The sequence below is a fragment of the Coregonus clupeaformis genome, chromosome 37 (assembly GCF_020615455.1).
Source record: "Coregonus clupeaformis isolate EN_2021a chromosome 37, ASM2061545v1, whole genome shotgun sequence".
Lineage (NCBI taxonomy): Eukaryota > Metazoa > Chordata > Actinopteri > Salmoniformes > Salmonidae > Coregonus > Coregonus clupeaformis.
Genome location: NC_059228.1, coordinates 13,750,978 through 13,778,959, shown reverse-complemented (window position 1 = coordinate 13,778,959; position 27,982 = coordinate 13,750,978). Strand labels below are relative to the sequence as shown.

Genomic DNA, 27,982 nt, shown 5'->3' with positions numbered 1-27,982 from the left:
ACAGAACATTGCCCAAAAGTTCTCATTAGGTTCCGGGTAATGTAATAACACAATGTACCAGTAATGTTTTCCCAGCAAACCAAAATTGGTTCTGTGAAAGTTCCCAGAACATTCGTTAGGTCGTGGCAAATGTTCTCATAACACAAAAACTGTCCATTCGTGGTGATGATTAGAGAATGTTTGTATAAAACATTTGCCTGATGTTGCAAGAACTTTCCTATAACACATTTAATCTATTCGTTAAAGGTTCCCAGAAAGTTTCATTAGGTTGTGGGAACGGTCTGGTGGGAACATTGTGGGGACATCACAAAAGATATGTTCCCAAAACACAAAAACTGTCCAGTTGTGCGGATGATTCTACAATGTTTATTTTAGAGTGCAAAACACCTTCATCTGATGTTACAAGGCTGTTCCCAGGTGGTAAGGGTAGGCAACAACACATCTGCCACGCTGATCCTCAACACGGGGACGCCTCAGGGGTGCGTGCTTAGTCACCTCCTGTACTCCCTGTTCACCCACAACTGCGTGGCCACGCACGCCATTCCCATCATCATGGGAATGGCGCCGGAGGGGATGGTTGATGTTTTACGGGCCCCTAACCAACTGTGCTATTTTGTGTTTTTTTTCTCATTGTTTGTAACTTATTTTGTACATAATGTTGCTGCTACCGTCTCTTATGACCGAAAATAGCTTCTGGATATCAGAACAGCGATTACTCACCTCGAACTGGACGAAGATTTTTATTTAATGAGTCCGACGCAAAGGATGGTGGGTAACCAGTCTCTACCATCCGTTCTATTGGCCAACGTGCAATCACTGGAAAATATACTGGATGATCTCCACTCAAGACAATCTTACCAACGGGACATTAAAAACTGTAATATCTTATGTTTCACCTAGTCATGGCTGGACGACGACACGGATAATATACAGTTGGCTGGGTTTTCTATGCATCGGCAGGACAGAGCAGCTACGTCCGGAAGATGAGGGGTGGCTGTGTGTCTATTTGTCAATAACAGCTGGTGCGCTATGTCTAATATTAAAGAGGTCTCGAGGTATTGCTCGCCTGAGGTAGAGTACCTCATGATAACCTGTAGACCACACTATCTACCAAGAGAGTTTTCATCTATATTTTTCGTAGCCATCTATACGCCACCACAAACAGATGCTAGCACTAAGACCGCACTCAATGAGCTGTATAAGGCCATAAGTAAACAAGAAAATGTTCATCCAGAAGCGGCACTCCTAGTGGCCGGGAACTTTAATGCAGGCAAACTTAAATCCGTTTTACCTAATTTCTACCAGCTTGTCACATGTGCAGCCAGAGGAAAAAAAACTCTAGACCACCTTTACTCCACACACAGAGAGGCATACAAAGCTCTCACTCGCCCTCCATTTAGCAAATCTGACCATAATTCTATCCTCCTGATTCCGGCTTACAAGCAAAAACTAAAGCAGGAAGTACCAGTGACTCGCTCAATACGGAAGTGGTCAGATGACGCGGATGCTACGGTACAGGACTGTTTTGCTAGCACAGTCTGGAATATCTTATGGGATTCATCCAATGGCATTGAGGAGTATACCATGTCATACCACCGGCTTCATCAATAAGTGCATCGACGACGTCGTCCCCACAGTGACCGTACGTACATATCCCAACCAGAAGCCATGGATTACAGGCAACATCCGCACCGAGCAAAAGGCTAGAGCTGCCACTTTCAAGGAGCGGGACACTAATCCGGAAGCTTATAAGAAATCCCGCTATGCCCTCAGATGAACCATCAAACGTGATCACGCTCTCCGTAGCTGATGTGAGCAAGGCCTTTAAACAGGTCAACATTCACAAGGTCGCGGGGCCAGATGGATTACCAGGACGTGTACTCAGAGCATGCGCGGACCAACTGGCAAGTGTCTTCACTGACATTTAACCTCTCCCTGACCGAGTCTGTAATACCTACATATTTCAAGCAGACCACCATAGTCCCTGTGCCCAAGAAAGCGAAGGTAACCTGCCTAAATGACTACCGCCCCGTAGCACTCACGTCGGTAGCCAAGAAGTGCTTTGAAAGGCTTGTCATGGCTCACATCAACACCATCATCCCGGAATCCCTAGACCCTCTCCAATTTGCATACCGCCCCAACAGATCCACAGATGAGGGTATCTCAATCGCACTCCACACTGCCCTTTCCCACTTGGACAAAAGGAACACCTATGTGAGAATGCTGTTCATTGACTACAGCTCAGTGTTCAACACCATAGTGCCCACAAAGCTCATCACTAAGCTAAGGACCCTGGGACTAAACACCTCCCTCTGCAACTGGATACTGGACTTCCTGACGGGCCGCCCCCAGGTGGTAAGGGTAGGCAACAACACATCTGCCAAGTTTATCCTCAACACGGGGACCCCTCAGGGGTGCGTGCTTAGTCCCCTCCTGTACTCCCTGTTCACCCACAACTGCATGGCCAAGCATGACTCCAACACCATCATTAAGTTTGCTGACGACACAACAGTGGTAGTCCTAATCACCGACAACAATGAGACAGCCTATAGGGAGGAGGTCAGAGACCTGGCAGTGTGGTGCCAGGACAACAACTTCTCCCTCAATGTGAGCAAGACAAAGGAGCTGATCGTGGACTACAGGAAAAGGAGGCCCGAACACGCCCCCATTCACATCGACGAGTCTGTAGTGGAATGGGTAGAGAGTTTCAAGTTCCTTGGTGTCCACATCACCAACAAACTATCATGGTCCAAACACACCAAGACAGTCTTGAAGAGGGCACGACAACACCTTTTCCCCCTCAGGAGACTGAAAAGATTTGGCATGGGTCCCCAGATCCTCAAAAAAGTATACACCTGCACCATCAAGAGCATCTTGACCAGTTCCATCAGCGCCTGGTATGGTAACTGCTCGGCATTCGACCGTAAAGCGCTACAGAGGGTAGAGCGTACGGCCCAGTACATCACTGGGGCCAAGCTTCCTGTCATCCAGGACCTATATACTAGGCAGAGGAAGGCCCAAATAATTGTCAAAGACTCCAGTCACCCAAGTCATAGACTGTTCTCTCTGCTACCGCACGGCAAGCGGTACCAGAGCACCAAGTCTAGGTCCAAAAGGCTCCTTAACAGCTTCTACCCCCAAGCCATAAGACTGCTGAACAGTTAATCAAATGGCCACCCGGACTATTTACATTGACTCCCCCCTTTTGTTTTTACACTGCTACTACTCACTGTTCATTATCTACGTGCGTAGTCACTTTACCCCTACCTACATGTACAAATTACCTCGACTAACCTTTACCCCCGCACAATATATCGGTACTGGTACCCCCTGTATATACAGTTGAAGTCGGAAGTTTACATACACTTAGGTTGGAGTCATTAAAACTTGTTTTTCAACCACTCCACACATTTCTTGTTAACAAAACTATAGTTTTGGCAAGTCGGTTAGGACATCGACTTTGTGCATGACAAAAGTATTTTTTCCAACAATTGTTTACAGACAGATAATTTCACTTATAATTCACTGCATCACAATTCCAGTGGGTCAGAAGTTTACATACACATGACAAAGATTGTACTTTTTGGAGAAATGTCCTCTGGTCTGATGAAACAAAAATAGAACTGTTCGGCCATAATGACCATCGTTATGTTTGGAAGAAAAAGGGGGATGCTTGCAAGCCGAAGAACACCATCCCAACCGTGAAGCACGGGGGTGGCAGCATCATGCTGTGGGGGTCCTTTGCTGCAGGAGGGACTGGTGCACTTCACAAAATAGATGGCATCATGAGGAAGGAAAATTATGTGAATATATTGAAGCAACATCTCAAGACATCAGTCAGGAAGTTAAAGCTTGGTCAAGGTATTGGAGTGTCCATCACAAAGCCCTGACCTCAATCCTATAGAAAATGTGTGGGCAAAACTGAGAAAGTGTGTGGGAGCAAGGAGGCCTACAAACCTGACTCAGTTACACCAGCTCTGTCAGGAGGAATGGGCCAAAATTCACCCAATTTATTGTGGGAAGCTTGTGGAAGGCTACCCGAAATGTTTGACCCAAGTTAAACAATTTAAAGGCAATGCTACCAAATACTAATTGAGTGTATGTAAACTTCTGACCCACTGGGAATGTGATGAAATAAATAAAACCTGAAATAAATCATTCTCTCTACTATTATTCTGACATTTCACATTCTTAAAATAAAGTGGTGATCCTAACTGACGTAAGACAGGGAATTTTTACTAGGATTAAATGTCAGGAATTGTGAAACTGAGTTTAAATGTATTTGGCTAAGGTATGTAAACTTCCGACTTCAACTGTAGCCTCTGTATTGTATATTATTGTGTCATGTTTTTTTTGTTTGAAAAAAAAACGTTAGTTTATTTAGTAAATATTTTCTCAACAATGTTTCTTGAACTGCGTTGTTGATTAAGGGTTTGTAAGTAAGAATTTCACGGTAAGGTCTACACCTGTTGTATTAGGCCTGATCACCGACAACGATGAGTCAGCCTATAGGGAGGAGGTCAGAGACCTGGCAGTATGATGCCAGGAAAACAACCTCTCCCTCAACGTGAGCAAGACAAAAGAGCTGATCGTGGACTACAGGAAAAGGAGGGCAGAGTATGCCCCATTCACATCAATGGGACTGTAGTGGAGGGGGCCGAGAGCTTCAAGTTCCTTGGTGTCCACATCACCAACAAACTATCATGGTCCAAACACACCAAGACATTTGTGAAGAGGGCACAACAACTCCTATTCCCCCTCAGGAGACTGAAAAGATTTGGCATCGTTCCTCTCTCTGTCATATACTGTTCTCACTGCTACCGCACGGCAAACGGTACAGGAGCACCAAGTCTAGGTCCAAAAGGCTCCTTAACAGCTTCTACCACCATGCCCTTTTTATTGTGTTGCTTTTTTCTTACTTTATTTGATTAGATTTCTTACAGTTTTTTTTGGGGGGAATCTGCATTGTTGGTTAAGGGCTTGTAAGTAAGCATTTCACAGTAAGGTCTACACCTGTTGTATTCGGCGCAGTTGACAAATAACATTTGATTTGATAACTGAATGTCAGCACAACTGGACAGTTTTTGTGTTTTGGGAACATATCTCTTGTCATGTCCACACAATGTTACCACAACCTAATGAAATATTCTGGGAACCTTTATAGAACAGACGAAATGTGTTCTGGGAACGTACTTGTAATATCTCATGTTTTTTGCACCCTAAAAGAAACATTCTACAATCATCTGCACAACTGGACAGTTTTTGTGTTTTGGGAACATATATTTTATGATGTCCCCATAAAGTTCTCACCAGACTGTTCCCATAACCTAATGAAACATTCTGGGAACCTTTTAAGAACAGTTCTTGGACGTTATTGAAACATCAGGCGAATGTTTTATACAAACTATCTAAAATCATCACCACGACTGGACAGTTTTTGTGTTATTAGAACATTTTCCGCAACCTAACGAATGTTCTGGGAACTTTCACGGAACCAATTTTGGTTGGCTGGGGTTGCTTAGTATCAGTCAAAACAACAGGTTCGATTTTTCAAAATATATACAGTATAGTTAGCATTTTTTTAAAAGTTTGTTTTTCTCTATATCTGAATCATAATGTCCCTGACAGAGGTCTTTCTCTCCAGATCGAACTACAACAAATCCTGATCTACTGTGACCCATACCTGGCTGAGATGGAGAACTGCTGTGAGCGGGCAGGATCCACGGTAAGATATTATACACTTCTCTACAGTACGGTGCACATTTTAGGACATTTATGAGACGATCAGTTTCTCACAGTAGGAAAATAATCCTGCAACAGCAGGACATTTGAATTATTGTGTGGATTATAATGAATGGACATTTTTATGAGGGTTGAAACATTTTTTGTTCGGGCAGATCAAATCTGGAAATGTTAAAGTGGAAATTACAAACTTTAGAAGCCTTTTTAAACCTCAAATACACTACAAGTTTGCATTTCCTGCTGTGCAGAACATTTCCTGCAATAACAGGGTGATCGAATTAAGGTCCTATAGTTGAAGTCGGAAGTTTACATACACTTAGGTTGGAGTCATTAAAACTTGTTTTTCAACCACGACACACATTTCTTGTTAACAAACCATAGTTTTGGCAAGTCGGTTAGGACATCGACTTTGTGCATGACACAAGTAATTTTTCCAACAATTGTTTACAGACAGATTATTTCACTTATAATTCACTGTATCACAATTCCAGTGGGTCAGAAGCTTACATACACTAAGTTGATTGTGCCTTTAAACAGCTTGGAAAATTCCAGAAAATTGGAGGTGTACCTGTGGATGTATTTCAAGGCCTACCTTCAAACTCAGTGCCTCTTTGGTTGACATCATGGGAAAATCAAAAGAAATCAGCCAAGACCTCAGAAAAAACATTGTAGACCTCCACAAGTCTGGTTCATCCTTGGGAGCAATTTCCAAACGCCTGAAGGTACCATGTTCATCTGTACAAACAATAGTACGCAAGTATAAACACCATGGGACCACGCAGCCGTCACACCGCTCAGGAAGGAGACGCGTTCTGTCTCCTAGAGATGAACGTACTTTGGTGTGAAAAGTGCAAATCAATCCCTGAACAACAGCAAAGGACCTTGTGAAGATGCTGGAGGAAACAGGTACAAAAATATCTATATCCACAGTAAAACGAGTCCTATATCGACATCACCTGAAAGGCCGCTCAGCAAGGAAGAAGCCACTGCTCCAAAACCGCCATAAAAAAGCCAGACTACGGTTTGCGGGCAGAACTGAATTTTTTTTTGCGGGCAGAACTGAAAAAGCGTGTGCGAGCAAGGAGGCCTACAAACCTGACTCAGTTACACCAGCTCTGTCAGGAGGAATGGGCCAAAATTCACCCAACTTATTGTGGGAAGCTTATGGAAGTATACCCGAAACGTTTGACACAAGTTAAACAATTTAAAGGCAATGCTACCAAATACTACTAATTGAGTGTATGTAAACTTCTGACCCACTGGGAATGTGATGAAAGAAATAAAAGCTGAAATAAATCATTCTCTCTACTATTATTCTGACAATTCACATTCTTAAAATAAAGTGGTGACCCTAACTGACCTAAGACAGGGAAGTTTTTACTAGGATTAAATGTCAGGAATTGTGAAAAAAACTGAGTTTAAATGTATTTGGCTAAGGTGTATGTAAACGCCCAACTTCCACTGTATATCTGTACACCAGGCAAATATATAGCTGCTGTGAATTGGCAGGCTCCATGGTAAGATATTACAGTATACTTTTGTTACTGCAGGATCATGACCCATATTGTGGAGTCAATAGAACAGTGTACATTTTAGGACATACATGAGACCTTCGACATGGCTTGATATACAGTAGAGCAGGGGTATTAAACTCTTACCCTACGAGTTCCGGAGTACTGCTAGTTTTCTGTTCTACCTGATATTTAATTGCACCCACCTGGTGTCCCGGGTCTAAATCAGTCCCTAATTAGAGGGGATTTTTTTGTTTTTATTAAGCAGTGGAACTGGCTTCGTGGTCGAGATGTGAATTTAAGGACAGTAGGTAATATAATCTGGTTGAGTTGTGTTTGTCCTTCTTGAAAACTGCCCTACTGAATTCTGTTTCTTCCATAAGGGGCATCCTGTCCAGGTTACTGTGCAATCACTTTGTGACAGCTGCTGATGTAAAAAAGGCTTTATAAATAAATTTGATTGATAGATATTCTTCTGTTAGCTCATATTGCATACCAGGTCAATTGAGAGTGACCTTGCAGACTGTGGATGTATCCCAAATGGCATCCTATTCCCAATATAGTGCACTACATTTGACCAGAGCCCATAGGGAACAGCATGCAATTTGGGGTGCTAACTGTGTTTCAAAGGAGAAGTGACCTTTGATGTTTTGACAGTTAGGCCTATATGTATTCATAACTATGTTGTCATCTCAGTGAGTGTTGGGTTATGTTGATTCAATGTGCTTGGTCACATGTGGTCAATATTGTTGGAAATAGTGTGTTTCAGTGATCTCTCACCTTTGGCCAGTGGTGTAAAGTACTTAAGTAAAAATACTTTGAAGTACTACTTACAGTGAGGGAAAAAAGTATTTGATCCCCTGCTGATTTTGTACGTTTGCCCACTGACAAAGAAATGATCAGTCTATAATTTTAATGGTAGGTTTACTTGAACAGTGAGAGACAGAATAACAACAAAAAAATCCAGAAAACGCATGTCAAAAATGTTATAAATTGATTTGCATTTTAATGAGGGAAATAAGTATTTGACCCCTCTGCAAAACATGACTTAGTACTTTGTGGCAAAACCCTTGTTGGCAATCACAGAGGTCAGACGTTTCTTGTAGTTGGCCATCAAGTTTGCACACATATCAGGAGGGATTCTGTCCCACTCCTCTTTGCAGATCTTCTCCAAGTCATTAAGGTTTCGAGGCTGATGTTTGGCAACTCGAACCTTCAGCTCCCTCCACAGATTTTCTATGGGATTAAGGTCTGGAGACTGGCTAGGCCACTCCAGGACCTTAACGTGCTTCTTCTTGAGCCACTCCTTTGTTGCCTTGGCCTTGTGTTTTGTCATTGTCATGCTGGAATACCCATCCACGACCCATTTTCAATGCCCTGGCTGAGGGAAGGAGGTTCTCACCCAAGATTTGACGGTACATGGCCCCGTCCATCGTCCCTTTGATGCGGTGAAGTTGTCCTGTCCCCTTAGCAGAAAAACACCCCCAAAGCATAATGTTTCCACCATGTTTGACGGTGGGGATGGTGTTCTTGGGGTCATAGGCAGCATTCCTCCTCCTCCAAACACGGCGAGTTGAGTTGATGCCAAAGAGCTCCATTTTGGTCTCATCTGACCACAACACTTTCACCCAGTTCTCCTCTGAATCATTCAGATGTTCTTTGGCAAACTTCAGACGGGCATGTATATGTGCTTTCTTGAGCAGGGGGACCTTGCGGGTGCTGCAGGATTTCAGTCCTTCACGGCGTAGTGTGTTACCAATTGTTTTCTTGGTGACTATGGTCCCAGCTGCCTTGAGATCATTGACAAGATCATTCCGTGTAGTTCTGGACTGATTCCTCACCGGTCTCATGATCATTGCAACTCCACGAGGTGAGATCTTGCATGGAGCCCCAGGCCGAGGTAGATTGACAGTAATTTTGTGTTTCTTCCATTTGCGAATAATCGCCCCAACTGTGTCACCTTCTCACCAAGCTGCTTGGCGATGGTCTTGTAGCCCATTCCTGCCTTGTGTAGGTCTTCAATCTTGTCCCTGACATCCTTGGAGAGCTCTTTGGTCTTGGCCATGGTGGAGAGTTTGGAATCTGATTGATTGATTGCTTCTGTGGACAGGTGTCTTTTATACAGGTAACAAACTGAGATTAGGAGCACTCCCTTTAAGAGTGTGCTCCTAATCTCAGCTCGTTACCTGTATAAAAGACACCTGGGAGCCAGAAATCTTTCTGATTGAGAGGGGGTCAAATACTTATTTCCCTCATTATAATGCAAATCAATTTGTAACATTTTTGACATGCATTTTTCTGGATTTTATTTATTTATTCTATCTCTCACTGTTCAAATAAACCTACCATTAAAATTATAGACTGATCATTTCTTTGTCAGTGGGCAAACGTACAAAATCAGCAGGGGATCAAATACTTTTTTCCCTCACTGTAAGTCGTTTTTTGGGGTATCTGTATTTTACTTTACTATTTATATTTTTGACAACTTTTACTTCGCTACATTCCTAAAGAAAATGATGTACTTTTTACTCCATATATTTTCACTGACACCCAAAAGTACTAGTTACATTTTGAATACTTAGCAGGACAGGAAGATTGTCCAATTCATGCACTTATCAAGAGAACATCCCTGGCATTTCTACTGCCTCTGATCTGACAGACTCACTCAACACAAATGCTTTGTTTGTAAATGATGTCTGAGTGTTGGAGATAGCACCTGGCTATCCATAAGTAAATAAAAAAAAGAAGACAATGGTGCCGTCTGGTTTGCTTAATATAAGGAATTTGAAACTATTTACACTTTTACTTTTGATAATTACGTATATTTTAGCAATTATATTTACTTTTGATACTTAAGTATATTTAAAATCAAAAACTTTTACTCAAGTAGTATTTTACTGGATGACTTTCACTTCTACTTCAGTCATTTTCTATTAAGGTATCTTTACTTTTACTCAAGTATGACAATTGGGTACTTTTCCCACCACTTCCTTTGGCCTATGACAGTTATAATATATATTTATAACCAGGATGTTATCTCAGTGTGCATTGAGTTTCAGTACTGGGTCTCAGTCAATATGATAGGAAATAATGAATTGGCCTTTCCTCATTCACCTGGGACAGTCATCTAGTTCCACAGTAATTAAGGTATCTCATTGGGTCAATGAATCATTGGACATTACCTGATTATACTTACGGTAGTGGTACTGGACTGTAATTACATTTCAGACTATTTGAGAACTGCATTTCAACATGTCTTGTATTATAATTGGTTAAGCCTACTCCTAAAATAAATAGCACTTTCAATGGAGATTTTACATTGCTTTCTAGAACAAAATGCTGTCTAGCCCTGGATTCTAGTTCAAGTTAACATAATTGCATAACAACATTAAATTATTAGGCTTAATCCGGGTCCAGGAAACGGGCCCTTGGTGTAAATAGCAGAGTAATGTGTTTAAACGGTTTGTATATGTCTTTGTATTGATCCTACAGTGTGAGCCTAGCAGGGAGGGCCCTGGGGCTGGAGGGGTCACTCCCAATCCCTTGGTTACAGCTGGAGCAGGCCAGCTCCCCCGGATGCTCTCCCAGCCCGTCCATCCAGCCCAGGTCCACCGGGTCCAGCATTCCAGCAGTGACAGATGTCAGTGTTCAGCAGAGAAGGTACAGTCCATAGAAATAGTCTGCGTCCCGAAAAGCACTCTATTCTCTATATAGTGCACTACTTTTGATCAAGGCCAATGGGGAATAGGGTGGCATTAGGGACCCAACCATACATATTACTAGAGTGATCTATGTTATAAACCTTCCTAACTCGAGAATGTGTTGATGAAGGCAGCCATTTTGGTTTTCTATTTAACTCTGTGTACAATCAGTAGCTGAGGATCGCTCAACTCCGTTCTCTTATATCGAGGTGGAGTTGAGTATTGATAACTGGTCACGCGATTTGCTAGCAACAACATTGAGTCAACATCAGTCGATGCTTGTAAAAATTAAAATTCTGAAAACGCTTACCTGTATCTATGTTTGTCCTATACAACTGCGGTCCTTCACACTTTTCATAAAAACTTTTATTGAATGCAACCACCAACCTTTTACTCATTAGTGTTGCTCAACTGGAGATGTAATGGCCTTGACGTACTGAGATTCAATTGGCACAAGCGCATTCGTGCTGAGTTGAACAACTCAAATTAGGAAAATGTTGGTGGTTGTATTGTGATGAGGTGTGAATGACGGAGTCAGGCGCAGGAGGTAAAACACTGAAATCCAGAGTTTATTCAGTGTACACGAATAAAGCGCAGCAAGCGTCAAAACGAAACTAGCACAAGGGACAAATCCACCTTGGCTACATACAAGGAAAGCTAGCAATGAACAATCACTCACAAAGGACAAGGGGGCAGAGGGAACACTTATACACAGACTAATGAGGGAATGAGAACCAGGTGTGTGTGATTGACAAGACAAGACAAATGGAGTGATGATAAATGGAGCGGTAGTGGCTAGTAAGCCGGTGACGACGAACACCGAAACCTGCCCGAGCAAGGAGGAGGGGCAGCCTCGGCTGAATTCGTGACAGTACCCCCCACTTGACGCGCACCTCCAGCAGCGCGCTGACAGCGGCCTCGGGGACGGCCAGGAGGACGCGGAGCAGGGCGAGTCGGATGGCGACGATGGAAGTCCCTCAACAGAGAGGGATCGAGGATATCCCTCACCTGGACCCAGCACCGTTCCTCCGGACCGTACCCTTCCCACTCCACGAGGTACTGAAGGCCCCCCACCCGACGCCTCGAATCCAGTATGGAACGGACAGAGTACGCCGGTGCCCCCTCGATGTCCAAAGGAGATGGAGGGACCTCCCGCACCTCAGACTCCTGGAGCGGACCAGCCACCACCGGCCTGAGGAGAGACACATGAAACGAGGGGTTAATACGGTAATCAGGGGGGAGTAATAACCTAAATGTGACCTCGTTGATTCTCCTCAGGACTTTGAACGGCCCTACAAACCGTGGGCTCAGCTTCCGGCAGGGCAGGCGGAGGGGCAGATTCCGGGTCGAGAGCCAGACCTGATCCTCCGGCACAAAGATGGGGGCCTCACTGCGGTGACGGTCAGCGTTGGCCTTCTGACGACGCACGACGCGTTGGAGGTGAACATGGGCAGCGTTCCACGTCTCCTCCGCGTGCCGAAACCAGTCCTCCACCGCAGGAGCTTCGGTCTGGCTCTGGTGCCACGGTGCCAGAACCGGTGGATAACCTAAAACACACTGAAATGGCGTTAGGTTCGTAGAGGAGTGGCGGAGAGAGTTCTGGGCATATTCTGCCCATGGCAGGAACACCGACCACTCCCCCGGCCGGTCCTGGCAATAGGACCTCAGGAACCTACCCACATCCTGATTTACCCGTTCCACCTGCCCATTACTCTCAGGGTGGAACCCAGAGGTCAGGCTGACTGAGACTCCCAGACATTCCATGAACACCTTCCAGACTTTAGATGTGAATTGGGGACCTCGGTCAGACACTATATCCTCTGGTACCCCGTAGTGCCGGAAGACGTGAGTAAACAGGGCCTCCGCAGTTTGCAGAGCCGTGGGGAGACCGGGCAGAGGAAGGAGGCGGCAGGCCTTCGAAAGCGGTCCACAACGACCAGGATGGTGGTGTTCTCTTGAGAGAGAGGCAGATCAGTTTAAAAAATCAACACTCAAATGAGACCATGGTCGTTGTGGAACTGGTAAAAGTTTTAACTTACCCGCTGGGAGGTGCCTAGGTGCCTTACTCTGGGCGCACTGAGCAGGAGGAAACATACACCCTCACGTCCTTAGCCAAGGTAGGCCACCAGTACTTTTCGGTCAGGCAGCGCACTGTACGACTGATACCTGGGTGACCAGAGGAGGATGACATGTGTGCCCAGTAGATCAGACGATCACGGATAAGCGCAGGCACATACTGCAGCCCAGCTGGACACTGCGGTGGAGATGGATCTGTGCGTAATGCCTGCGCTATATCCGCGTACATCGCCCTTACTACCGGCGCCACAATGCAGGGGTCTGGCAATATGGGGGTATTGTCTCTGGGCCTCTCCTCTGTATCATACAGCCGGGACAGTGCGTCTGCCTTCATGTTCTTCGTACCCGGAATGTATGACAGTGTGAAATCAAACCGGGTGAAGAATAGGGCCCACCTGGCCTGGCGAGGGTTCAGCCTCCTCGCTGCCCAGATGTACTCCAGGTTATGGTTGTCCGTCCAGACGAGGAATGGGTGTTTCACCCACTCGAGCCAATGTCTCCACACGGTCAAAGACAGGACTGCTCCTATCCCAACCTCGGACGCATCCACCTCCACTACGAACGGTAGTGATGGATCGGGTGGGCCAGTACCGGGGCCGAGGTGAACAGTTCCCTCAGGTTACTGAAGGCCCTGTCAGCCTCAGCAGACCAGCGGAGCCGGGACGGCCCACCCTTCAACAGAGATGTAATGGGAGCTGCGATCTTGCCAAAGCCCCGGTATAACCTCTGATAATAGTTGGCGAAGCCAAGGAAGCGCTGCACCTCCTTTACCATGGTTGGTGTCGGCCAATTACGCACGGCTGCAATGCGGTCACCTTCCATCTCCACACCTGTGGTAGAAATGCAGTATCCGAGGAAGGAGACGGACTGCTGGAAAAACATACACTTTTCTGCCTTGGCATAAAGGTCATTTTCCAACAGTCGGGCCAGTACTTTGCGAACCAGGGACACATGCTCGGCGCGCGTAGCGGAATACACCAAGATGTCATCGATGTAGTCCACTACACCGCGACTAAGCATGTCCCATAATGCCCCGTGGTTGTGCTGAATGCTGTCTTCCACTCATCTCCCTCTCGGATACGCACCAGGTTGTACGCACTCCTAAGATCTAATTTAGTGAAGAAGTGCGCTCCATGCAATGACTCAACCACTGACGGAATGAGGGGGAGAGGATAACTAAATCTAATTGACTCCTTGTTCAGTGGTCGATAGTCAATGCACGGGCGCAGACCGCCATCTTTCTTCTTCACAAAAAAGAAACTCGAGGAGGCGGGTGAAGTGGAGGGACGTATGTACCCCTGGCGCAGGGACTCGGTGACGTATGTCTCCATAGCCTCCGTCTCCGCCTGCGACAGGGGATACACATGACTCCTGGGAGGTACAGCGTCTACCCAAAGGTTTATTGTGCAATCTCCCGCCCGATGAGGTGGCAATTTAGTTGCTTTATTCTTGGAGAAAACTTGTGCCAGATCATGGTATTCGGGGGGAATGCGCACGGTGGAGGCACCGTCTGGACTTTCCACCGTGGTTGCACCAACGGAACCACCCAGACACCTACCCTGACACTCTCGAGACCACCCATGAGAACCCTCTGCGGCCATGAGAAAGTGGGGTTGTGGAGTGCTAGCCACGGAATACCTAACACCACAGGGAAAGCAGGAGACTCAATGATGGAAAAAGTGACCTGCTCACAATGCGTCTCCTCTGTGATCATGGTGACTGGTACGTGACTTCCTTTATCAACCCGGACCCTAATGGTCGACTATCAAGTGCTCTGATGGGGCGTGGAATGGATAGGGGAACTAATGAAATGCCCCTCCATAATTTTATCCATCAAGTTCCAAGCTGCGCCTGAATCTACTAGCGCCTTACACTTGGGAACTCTCATGTAATCAAGGAAATATATCGGTATGGTACAGTGCGCAGCAGAGGGCTCTGAACAAGTGTGAGTGCTCAATACCTGGGGTGATGCGAGAGTGCCCTGCCGGCCGCCTCCTGACCCAAAAGAGCGCTGACGACAACATGTGGTGGAATGTCCCTTCGTGCCATCCGATTGGCCCTGGCGCTGTCGTCTTCCGCTCTCTCGGTGCGCGGTACCACCCAGCTCCATGAGCTCTGGATCCGCGTTGGTCGGGGCGGGAATGGCCAGCAGGTTATCCAGACGAATGGCCATGTCCACCAGTTCGGTAAAAGACAAACTGGTGTCACGGCAGGCTAGCTCCCGTCGGACGTCCTCCCATAGATGGCACCGGAACTGGTTGATCAGGGCCCGCTCGTTCCACCCGGATCCTGCTGCCAGAATCCGGAATTCCAGCGCGAACTCCTGTACTGTCCTCGTCCCCTGTCTCAAGTGGACCAGCTGCTCACCCGCCTATCGACCCTCGGGCGGGTGATCGAAAACCGCCCGAAATAGGCGGGCGAACTCCCTGTAGTCCTCCAACGCGGCTCCTCCTTCTTTCCAAACCGCGTTGGCCCACTCCAGGGCTTTCCCCGAGAGGCAGGAAATGAGGACGGACACCTGCTCTTGATCTGATGGCGCCGGCCTGACACTGGAGCAGTACAACTCCAGTTGGAGAAGGAATCCCTGACATAGAGCCGACGTCCCATCGAACGCCCGTGGTCGAGATATCTGGATCCCTCCGGGTGCTGTGATGTAGGTGGCTGGATCCGGTTGGCCAGCTGGTCTCGACGGATCGGTTCCTCTTCTCTCCAGGCGTTGGACGACCTGAAGAACCCGATCCATCGCTTCCCCCAAGCTGGCCAGCATAGTGGAATGTTCCTGGACCCTTGCCACTATTCCAGGCATGCGCTCCTCTCCTGCTGACTCCATAGAGGTGAGTGATTCTGTGATGAGGTGTGAATGACGGAGTCAGGCGAAGGAGGTGAAACACTGAAATCCAGAGTTTATTCAGTGTACATGAATAAAGCGCAGCAAGCGTCAAAACGAAACTAGCACAAGGGACAAATCCACCTTGGCTACATACAAGGAAAGAGTAGGTCAACCGAGCTACTCACTCTCACAATGAACAATCACTCACAAAGGACAAGGGGGCAGAGGGAACACTTACACACAGACTAATGAGGGAATGAGTACCAGGTGTGTGTGATTGACAAGACAAGACAAATGGAGTGATGATAAATGGAGCGGTAGTGGCTAGTAAGCCGGTGACGACGAACGCCGAAACCTGCCCGAGCAAGGAGGAGGGGCAGCCTAGGCTGAATTCGTGACATATATTCGATAAACGTTTTTATTAAAAGTATGAATTTCAGCACCCTGCGGAAAGACCTCAGTTGTACAGGACAAACATAGGTACAGGTAAGCGTTTTCAGAATTTACATTTTTACAAGTATCGACTGATGGCAACTCAATGTTGTTGCTAGAAAATCACGCGACCACTTATCAACAGTCAACTCAACTTCGATATAAGAGAACAGAGTTGAGCGATCCTCAGCTACTATCTGTCCAAACACCAATTAGAATCCTAATGGGTTGGAGTGTTCTGTTCTGTTCTAATGGAACCATGCATTCTGAATTCCAAATTAAAATATCCCACTGCTGCCACCATACGTATTAAACAAGTAAATAAATGACCAATTAAAGCACATTTCTGCAAATGAGTTTTCTTGGACGCCAACCAAAGGCAGGGAATAAAAGCTTATTAGCAGTAATTTGGCACAAATATGTGGTTTCTTTGTGTAAGACATGCCCGCCATCTCCAGAGGTGGTTCTACTAATGTCCATGGAAGTGTTCTGAAAGCAGACTTCAGACAGAGGTGGTACCTTGGGGAGTTTCTCACGTCCTTGGGGAGTTTTTAATGTGTGGACGGACAGTCATTAGCAAGCTAGTTCAGGTAAATTACATCAATGAAATGTTTTTGTTCCTTCTAGGGTGATCAAGGTCTACCAGGCTTGGCAGGACTTCCAGGACAGAAAGGCGATCAAGGAGACAAGGTAAAGGAGATGTTAAATATCTATCTGGCTCAATAGATCCATTAATAACTGTGTATGTGTACACAGGTATTTACTTGTTCTACTCACTACCACTGGATGTATTTGCCTGCATACAGATCTGTTTGTGCTGTCGTGCAAGCTGCTACGGCCATTGTCATGGTCTGGAACCAGGTTAATGTACAGTATGTCATGGTGCCATGAGAAAAGACAGACAGAGATGGAGACAGAGAAAAGACAGACAGAGATGGAGACAGAGAAACGACAGACAGACAGAAAGAGAAAGAGTAGCGAGACAGACACAGACACAGACATAGACTGAGAAGGAGAGACACAGAGAGAGACATAGACTGAGAAGGAGAGATACAGAGAGAGACATAGACTGAGAAGGAGAGATACAGAGAGAGACATAGACTGAGAAGGAGAGACACAGACAGAGAGACATAGACTGAGAAGGAGAGACACAGACAGAGACATAGACTGAGAAGGAGAGACACAGACAGAGACAGAGACTGAGAAGGAGAGACACAGAGAGAGAGAGACTGAGAAGGAGAGACACAGAGAGAGAGACATAGAGAGAAGGAGAGACACAGAGAGAGACATAGACTGAGAAGGAGAGACACAGAGAGAGACAGAATGAGAAGGAGAGACAGAGAGAGAGACATAGACTGAGTAGGAGAGATACAGAGAGAGAGACATCGACTGAGAAGGAGAGATAGAGAGAGAGAGAGAGATTGAGAAGGAGAGACACAGAGAGAGAGACATAGACTGAGAAGGAGAGACACAGAGAGAGAGACATAGACTGAGAAGGAGAGACACAGAGAGAGACATAGACTGAGAAGGAGAGACACAGAGAGAGACAGACTGAGAAGGAGAGACAGAGAGAGAGACATAGACTGAGAAGGAGAGACACAGAGAGAGATAGACTGAGAAGGAGAGACAGAGAGAGAGACATAGACTGAGTAGGAGAGATACAGAGAGAGAGACATAGACTGAGAAGGAGAGACACAGAGAGAGACAGACTGAGAAGGAGAGACACAGAGAGAGAGACATAGACAGAGAAGAGAGAGAGAGACACAGAGAGAGACAGAGACTGAGAGAGAGAGAGACACAGAGAGAGAGACATAGACTGAGAAGGAGAGACACAGAGAGAGACAGAGAGAGAGAGAGAGAGAGAGAGACGAGAGAGCAGAGAGAGACAGAGAGAGAGAGAGAGAGAGAGACAGAGAGAGAGAGAGACAGACTGAGAAGGAGAGACACAGGGAGAGACAGACTGAGAAGGAGAGACAGAGAGAGAGACATAGACTGAGAAGGAGAGACACAGAGAGAGACTGTGAATCTCAAAACAGCCCCTCGCCCCTACCAACTCGCTCGGAGGGCCCTCTGTTGTCACGTGTTGCTGAGGAAATTCTGAGGGTGACTTCAAGAGTGGCGAGGAGATCAATAAACCCATCGACTTCGGGACACACTCAAGAATGATGTTCTTCTTCTTTGTTTTTATGTTGTATTATCTCGCTGCCATACTGTGTTCAACCGTGTTGGATCTTGTCAGCCATCTTGTCTCAAGAGGACCACAATGGCAATAAGTCTCAGACTGTATTGTGTGTTCTCCTCCATGATTTTACTCATGTGCATGTATGGCTTTTTCAAGTTTTGTGTGCTTAAAAAAATTAATAAAGTTACACATTTAAATAGTAGAACGAGCATGAAATTCAAATTCCCCCTGTTGTTTTACAATATATAAAAGTCAGTAAAAGTTAAACATTTAATTTATTACATGTGTCAAGCCTTGAAGTCAGACACAAACAAATACAGGTGGCTCTCCATTACGCCTCTCCATTGTTTTGTGTGAAATTGCACAAACTAAAAATAATGTGGTGCGGTTATGGGATCCCACTTCGCTCTGAAGCCAGCAGCTTAGCTGACTCGGGTGGAAGTGGCTATCGGAGGGTCTAATACACCCTCCATAATGTTCACTCCCTCAGCATTGGGACACTTGTTCATATGGCAGAGGCACGTGTGAATAAGCAAATGGAGGGCCGAGGGCCGAGGGGAAGGGAGTGATTTGGGATTCAGCCAGAGACTGACAGCGAGAGCGAGACAGAGAGAGCAAATTACAGAAAGAGAGAGAAGAAGAGCCAGTGTGTTTGGCAGAAATATAGAGAAGAAGAGCCAGTGTGTTTGGGAATGAAGAATGATAGGAATTCATTACCCTGAACAGGTGGTGATTCGCCTATTAGGACCAGATGGTCTATGAGGTCATTGACCCAATTACCATAGAGTGGTATAGTTGGGATAAATACATTTTTCAGAGCTAGTAGGAACTTGGCTGTGTCCTAAATGGCACCCTATTCCCAATAGAGTGCACTACTTTTGAGCAGAACCCTATGGGATATCTAATGGGACCTGGTGAAAAGTAGTGCACTGTATAGAGAATAGGGTGTCATTTGGGACGCAGTCCTTCTGTTTTTCCCTTAACCACTCAGGAATTCTGAGAAAGTACAACAGTTACACAAGCTTTAAATCATTATACCTGTAGGACCGGCTGAGAGGAGAACGGGGAATTGGGTTATTTGTGAAACTCTCCGTATAATTAGTATGTTCCCGGTGTAGAAGTGGCATTAAGTTTGTTATAATGGTCCACTAGGACCAAAGAAAACACCTTAGTCCATATATCCTTAGCACAAAATAAATCTCTTTAAAGTCATTATTTGTTTTTTTGAGGTTCAAACTAACTAGTTGCCTCAAGAAATTGTAGGAAAAACTCAAAACTCATCATAGATTCCTGTGAGCACTCCATTTACTTGTTCTATTCAGCTGTGAATTGAATACAAAGACCTGTCTTTTCTGAAAGGGTCATTTAATTACTGTACCTCTGCTGAAGTTGTACGTTTTGACAGACAGGCTGGGTTCAGCGACACTGTGACAACCAATCAACTGCCCCGAATAGGATTCCTGGCATTGTTATTATCACTTTTAGAAGAAGTGCATTGTGGGAGTAAATTAAATTAGCGACAGCTCGTTTAGAAGGCAAGCAGGCGGGACGGAATGGGAATACATGTGTAGCACGGCGCTAAACAAATTCTGGGTATTGTAAAGGAATAATAAAAAGCTATCATTTCCATGACTACGCCGATGTTTAGATTTTATTCCACCTAGGAGGAGCTGTGAGTGTGTTAATACTAGGGCCGTACATCGTATAACATAGTACTAGGGCTGTACATCGTATAACATAGTACTAGGGCTGTACATCGTATAACATAGTACTAGGGCTGTACATCGTATAACATAGTACTAGGGCTGTACATCGTATAACATAGTACTAGGGCTGTACATCGTATAACATAGTACTAGGGCTGTACATCGTATAACATAGTACTAGGGCTGTACATCGTATAACATAGTACTAGAGCTGTACATCGAATAACATAGTACTAGGGCTGTACATCGTATAACATAGTACTAGGGCTGTACATCGTATAACATAGTACTAGGGCTGTACATCGTATAACATAGTACTAGGGCTGTACATCGTATAACATAGTACTAGGGCTGTACATCGTATAACATAGTACTAGGGCTGTACATCGTATAACATAGTACTAGGGCCGTACATCGTATAACATAGTACTAGGGCTGTACATCGTATAACATAGTACTAGGGCTGTACATCGTATAACATAGTACTAGGGCTGTACATCGTATAACATAGTACTAGGGCTGTACATCGTATAACATAGTACTAGGGCTGTACATCGTATAACATAGTACTAGAGCTGTACATCGTATAACATAGTACTAGGGCTGTACATCGTATAACATAGTACTAGGGCTGTACATCGTATAACATAGTACTAGGGCTGTACATCGTATAACATAGTACTAGGGCTGTACATCGTATAACATAGTACTAGGGCTGTACATCGTATAACATAGTACTAGGGCTGTACATCGTATAACATAGTACTAGGGCTGTACATCGTATAACATAGTACTAGGGCTGTACATCGTATAACATAGTACTAGGGCTGTACATTGTACAATATAATGCAAGGCCATAGGAACATTTGATTTCCTTTCAAGGAAGCTGACTTCTTATAACACCCAGGATTTATCTGTTTAATTTCCTGAAGAACCCTGGATAGCCACAGCTGTTTAATCCCTGTGAACGGGATTAGGATCCTCCATCCAACTTTCACCGCAGTGCTGGATTAATACTTTCTCTTTTCTTGAAGTAACACAACCACAAAGTAATCCCCAATTTCCCCCCGAAGCTTTCCTTGTAAGGTCATAATAATTAACACACAGTTCTCATTATGATTATGTTTGAACGCTCCAAAGTCTAAATAGTATTGGAGCTTCTGTATTAATCTCTGTCAAAGCCAAGCTAAATTGCCAATAACTACGTAAGGGGTTCATTAAACGGTTATAAGGTTGATTATATTTTCTGTCCCCTTTTTCTATCAAAAGTAATCATTCTGCCACAGTGGCTTGCGAAAGTATTCACCCCCCTTGGCATTTTGTACTATTTTGTTGCCTTACAACCTGGAATTAAAATGGATTTTTTTGGGGTTTGTATCATTTGATTTACACAACATGCCTACCACTTTGAAGATGCAAAATATTTTTTATTGTGAAACAAACAAGAAATAAGACAAAAAAACTGAAGACTTCAGCGTGCATAACTATTCACCCCCCCCCAAGAGTCAATACATTGTAGAGCCACCTTTTGCAACAATTACAGCTGCAAGTCTCTTGGGGTATGTCTCTTTAAAATTTGGCAAATCTAGCCACTGAGATTTTCGCCCATTCTTCAAGGCAAAAATTTTCGCCAGCTCCTTCAAGTTGGATGGGTTCCACTGGTGTACAGCAATCTTCAAGTCATATCACAGATTCTCAATTGAATTGAGGTCTGGGCTTTGACTAGGCCATTCCAAGACATTTAAATGTTTCCCCTTAAACCACTCAAGTGTTGCTTTAGCAGTATACTTAGGGTCATTGTCCTGCTGGAAGGTGAACCTCCGTCCCAGTCTCAAATCTCTGGAAGACTGAAACAGGTTTCCCTAGAGAGTTTCCCTGTATTTAGCGCCATCCATCATACCTTCAATTCTAACCAGTTTTCCAGTCCCTGCTAATGAAAAACATCCCCACCACATGATGCTGCCACCACCATGCTTCACTGTGGGGATGGTGTTCTCGGGGTGATGAGAGGTGTTGGGTTTGCGCCAGACATAGCGTTTTCCTTGATGGCCAAAAGCTCAATTTTAGTCTCATCTGACCAGAGTAACTTCTTCCATATGTTTGGGGAGTCTCCCACATGCCTTTTGGCGAACACCAAACGTGTTTGTTTATTTTTTTCTTCTATTTTTTAATAATGGATTTAATGGTGCTCCGTGGGATGTTCAAAGTTTCAGATATTTTTTTATAACCCAACCCTGATCTGTACTTCTCCACAACTTTGTCCCTGACCTGTTTGGAGAGCTACTTTTACTTTAGTGGGCGTAGTTCATTATTTTTTTCTGCCCCCTACCCCCTTCTCCCACCCTTGGTCTTCATGGTGTCGCTTGTTTGGTGGTGCCCCTTGCTTAGTGGTGCAGACTCTGGGGCCTTTCAGAACAGGTGTATATTTACTGAGATCATGTGACACTAAGATTGCACACAGGTGGACTTTATTTAACTAATTCTGTGACTTCTGAAGGTAATTGGTTGCACCAGATCTTATTTAGGGGCTTCATAGCAAAGGGGGTGAATACATTTTTTGAATTAAGTTATTTTTTTCATTTCACTTCACCAATTTGTACTATTTTGTGTATGTCCATTACACGAAATCCAAATAAAAATCAATTTAAATTACAGGTTGTAATGCAACAAAATAGGAAAAACGCCAAGGGGGATGTAAACTTTTGCAAGGCACTGTATTTCTGTCCTCTAGCACTGATTTATTGTATGTTCATGTACAGCTGGAGGCTGCAAGAAGTGTAGGCTATGTCTCTCTACTGCTTAACGCTCCATTAAGGTAATACTGTAAAACCTGAAAGAGTTGACTGTCGGTTAAAAGTCATTCTTAGAAGTGGACTTTCCATGGGAATTAAGCATGCGACTCAGTGAATTTTATGCATTTATTGAAGTGAAAAGCTACTGTAACTTAGTGCCACGGTCGGTAGTAAAAATCATATTAAGGATGGATGAATGAAGGAAAATAAAATGATGTCCTTGATGAAAGTGGGTATGAAATGTGTTTGATATCCAGTTGGCTTACAGTCAGTGGTATTCTAAGGTTTTCTTCCGAGGAGTAATGACGCCACATAAACTCAGCAGGAGTCCCACAAAATCCGTTAAGGCATTAAAAACATACTCTGTTAATAGGGTTTATGGTTTTACTACCAAAGAGAAATGTCTCTCTTTCTCCATTCATATTGTGCTGCTCGCCTCGCACACTAGGAAATATAGGTCAAAGCAACAGCCAGCGTTCTCTTTCAGATGCTAATAACGAGCGTCAAACGTTCATAAAAGTTTAGCGACAACTTAGCTGTACAAATCAAGACACGCGTTGCACATTTGAAGTGGATACATCATGTATCAGTAGGAGTTCAGACCCTCTGCTGTTTAACAGCATGGGTTCTATCCAGTCAACCAAACAGCTGGGTTCTATCCAGTCAACCAAACAGCTTTGGGGTCTGTCTGTCTGTCTACAACCTTCATCACGTTAGCTCTGGTCCTCTTTAGCTCAGTTGATAGAGCATGCAACGCCAGGATAGTGGGTTTGATTCCTGGAACCACCCGTACGTAAAATGCATGCACGCATGACTCCAAGTCGATTTGCATAATAGCTTCTACTAATATTAGATATTAGACGTTTCATATTGTAGATACAGGAAAACCCCTGCCACCACTGCCAACACATTGTCAGACAGTAAACATTGTCAGACATACAGTTTTGTTCTAATCACATTAGTGGAAATGGAGGGTGTTCTCAGGGCAGACCTGGTTGTAGCTAGATGTGTTCGAGTTGCGTCGGGGACAATTCTAGCATTTTACCTAATCCTAACCCTAACCCTTTTCCTAACCTTAACCTAATTCTCCTAACCTGTTATGAAAAGTCACTTCTGCTAGTCAAAACTGGCAGACCTTCCCTGAGAACAGCGTGGGTTCTGAGTAACGCAATACTCTGCTGTTCTAGGACTTGTCTGCAACCTTCACCGCTGAATCTAGCTTTGCTTTCCATGTCATGTTTTGTAGATGGTGAAAACCACTGCCACCACTGCCAATACATGATCACACAGCAAACAGACAGCTAGTTAGAGATAAGCCCAATTATGCACGTTGGAGCACCAGCATATATTAATTACACTGCTGAAGAGCGTCATAATTGGTCTGTAATGATCTCTAATGGATTTAACAGAGTAGAACTCTCATGTTGTCACTTAGAGGGGGACGTGTGAGTGTTTGTGTGTGTGTGTGTGTGTGTGTGTGTGTGTGTGTATGTGTATGTGTGTGTGTGCATGTGAGTGTCTGTGTCTGTATTTGTGTTTGTGTGTTTGTTTGTGTGTGTGTGTTTATGTGTTTGTGTGTGTGTTTATGTGTTTGTTTGTGTGTGTTTGTGTGTGTGTGTGCGCGTGTGAGTGTCTGTGTGTATATTTGTGTGTATGTGTTTGTGTGTTTGTGTGTGTGCGTGCGTGTGAGTGTCTGTGTCTGTATTTGTGTGTTTGTTTGTGTGTGTGTGTGCGTGCGTGTGAGTGTCTGTGTCTGTATTTGTGTGTTTGTTTGTGTGTGTGTGTGCGTGCGTGTGAGTGTCTGTGTCTGTATTTGTGTGTTTGTTTGTGTGTGTGTGTGTGTGTGCGTGTGTGTGTGTGTGTGGGTGCGTGCGTGTGTGTGTGTGTGCGCGTGAGCGTGAGTGTTTGTGTTTGTGTTTGTGTTTGTGTGTGTGAGAGTGTGTGTGTGTGTGTGTGAAAGACATCTGATTGATGACCTGCCCCTCCTTGACATGGCAGAAAACAGACAGTCAGAGGGGAAGGAAGAAAGCCACAGGACAATGTTTCAGTTCACACAGGGGGTAGAAGTAGAGTTACAGGCACCAGGGTAACCTTTAGCCCTGTGATTCTGCTGCAGACTGGGGTTTCATTCTCTGGGTAACAGGGTAACCTTTAGCCCTGTGATTCTGCTGCAGACTGGGCTTTCATTCTCTGGGTAACAGGGTAACCTTTAGCCCTGTGATTCTGCTGCAGACTGGGCTTTCATTCTCTGGGTAACAGGGTAACCTTTAGCCCTGTGATTCTGCTGCAGACTGGGGTTTCATTCTCTGGGTAACAGGGTAACCTTTAGCCCTGTGATTCTGCTGCAGACTGGGGTTTCATTCTCTGGGTAACAGGGTAACCTTTAGCCCTGTGATTCTGCTGCAGACTGGGGTTTCATTCTCTGGGTAACAGGGTAACCTTTAGACATGCGATTCTGCTGCAGACTGGGGTTTCATTCTCTGGGTAACAGGGTAACCTTTAGCCCTGTGATTCTGCTGCAGACTGGGGTTTCATTCTCTGGGTAACAGGGTAAACTTTAGCCCTGTGATTCTGCTGCAGACTGGGGTTTCATTCTCTGGGTAACAGGGTAACCTTTAGCCCTGTGATTCTGCTGCAGACTGGGGTTTCATTCTCTGGGTAACAGTCCACTTGTTCTAAAGGGATGACAAACATTCCTATAGGCTCCTCAATTTGAAACCTATACCTTGAAGCCAGTTCCACTGCTAACCCTAATCAGGGACTGATTTAGATCTGAGACACCAGGTGGGTGCTATTAATGATCAGGTAGAACATAATATCGATAGGTTATTATCTATCCCCAACATCAGTTATACATACCTGTAGTTCATACAGGACACAATACAGAGTGTTACTGGGGCGACTCCGCTTGGTCTAAAGGGATGTTGAACATTCATATACCAGTAGACTATAGGGGACTATCTCCTATAGATTCCATAGGCTACTGTCTATCTCCTACATCACTGGTGATCCTATAGATTCCATAGGCTACTGTCTATCTCCTACATCACTGGTGATCCTATAGATTCCATAGGCTACTGTCTATCTCCTACATCACTGGTGATCCTATAGATTCCATAGGCTACTGTCTATCTCCTACATCACTGGTGATCCTATAGATTCCATAGGCTACTGTCTATCTCCTACATCACTGGTGATCCTATAGATTTCATAGGCTACTGTATAACTCCTACATCACTGGTCATTCTATAGATTCCATAGGCTGCAAAACGATGAAAACACAAGGCTCAACTTCTCCGCTGTTTTGGCGCCCTGGCTACCATGCTGCAAAGAGTGAAGCAAACCCATGCGCAGATACTGTGTGTGACTGTGTGAGAGAGAAGTCTTGCATCTCGCTCATCTCAATATCTGCGGTGCTGTAGAATCTTTGGGTATATACAGTATCATTAATTTATAAGTTATGTTCTTCTAGAAACTATGGGTGTATAAAGTATGATTAATTTATAAATTATATTCTTCTAGAATCTATCATTAATTTATAAGTACAAAAATGGATGTAGCAATTAAGGATTCTAGCTTGGACACATTCTAAAAATGTAAAAAACTAATATTATTGGGATATTTTCTCCAAAGGTTCTTATAAGCATTAAGGCCCTGGGCATGTCCTTATACTAATGTAGGCTACAGTCAGTGGCCGGTAGTGTCTTATTCACACATTAGCCAGAGGATTTAGGAGGTCCAGCAGTTCACTGAGCTAAGCTAGGGTCTCATCATGCTTCCCTTACAGCTGTTCTAAGCCTGTTGTATTTAACACAGCGCTACGACAGCTGCCGAGAGAGAGGTGGGATTGTATTACCCGATAATTGGCAAGCTACAAGTCCCAGATCCACAGTAACCACTGTGTTAGGGCCTTGTTTGACGAGGGGAAACAACATTTCTGCTGGCTGATTCAACATGGTCTCATTAGAATATGTCAAAAATAGTGACATTTAACCATTGTAGTTCTATGTCAAACAAATATAATATAATAAACATATATTTATTTTACCAGGTAAGTTGACTGAGAACACATTCTCATTTACAGCAACGACCTGGGGAATAGTTACAGGGGAGAGGAAGGGGGATGAATGAGCCAATTGGAAGCTGGGGATGATTAGGTGGCCAGATTGGGAATTTAGCCAGGACACCAGGGTTAACACTCCTACTCTTACGATAAGTGCCATGGGATCTTTAGTGACCACAGAGAGTCAGGACACCTGTTTAATGTTCCATCAGAAAGATGACACCCTACACAGGGCAATGTCCCCAATCACTGCCCTGGGGCTTTGGGATATTATTATTATTTTAGAACAGAGGAAAGAGTGCCTCCTACTGGCCCTCCAACACCGACCAGGACCAACCCAGTTTAGCTTCAGAGGCAAGCCAGCAGTGGGATGCAGGGTGCTATGCTGTATCACTATGACAATAATTAGTCCAATTAGGGAACTATTGCTGCAAATTAAGATTAATCAAGGCCTATTCATGTTGTCCCAATCATACCACCATTCCTTGGCTGCACAGTTAACCAAACATTCATTAAGGAAATGTCTGTGACGCGTTCAGGGAACCTTTAGAAAATGTGCCATTTTAACCGTACTTACGTTCTGGGAATGTAGACGTAAACAATAATTGTTTGCCAGAGAGACAAGCTGCTACTAAAAGACCAGCCACTGACTGTACAGCCAATAAGATACCAGCCACTGACTGTACAGCCAAAAAGAGATCATCCACTGACTGTACAGCCAATAAGAGATCAGCCTCTGACTGTACAGCCAATAAGAGACCAGCCTCTGACTGTACAGCCAATAAGAGACCAGCCTCTGACTGTACAGCCAATAAGAGATCAGCCACTGACCGTACAGCCAATAAGAGATCAGCCGCTGACTGTACAGCCAATAAGAGACCAGCCACTGACCGTACAGCCAATAAGACAAGCAGTCACTGACTGTACAGCCAATAAGAGACCAGTCA

General features: G+C 44.7%; 1 protein-coding gene across 2 annotated transcripts in view; it reads left to right on the top strand.

The window, feature by feature from the left end:
* The window catches only part of LOC121581652 (collagen alpha-1(XIX) chain), a 181,899-nt gene that overhangs the window by 19,614 nt on the left and 134,303 nt on the right, over positions 1–27,982 (top strand). For both annotated transcript variants that reach the window (XM_045211550.1, XM_045211549.1), the window contains exons 7-9: positions 5,645–5,725; positions 10,746–10,913; positions 16,920–16,982. In XM_045211550.1, the coding sequence (XP_045067485.1) occupies positions 5,645–5,725; positions 10,746–10,913; positions 16,920–16,982 (312 nt within the window). The remainder of the gene's footprint in view (positions 1–5,644; positions 5,726–10,745; positions 10,914–16,919; positions 16,983–27,982) is intronic.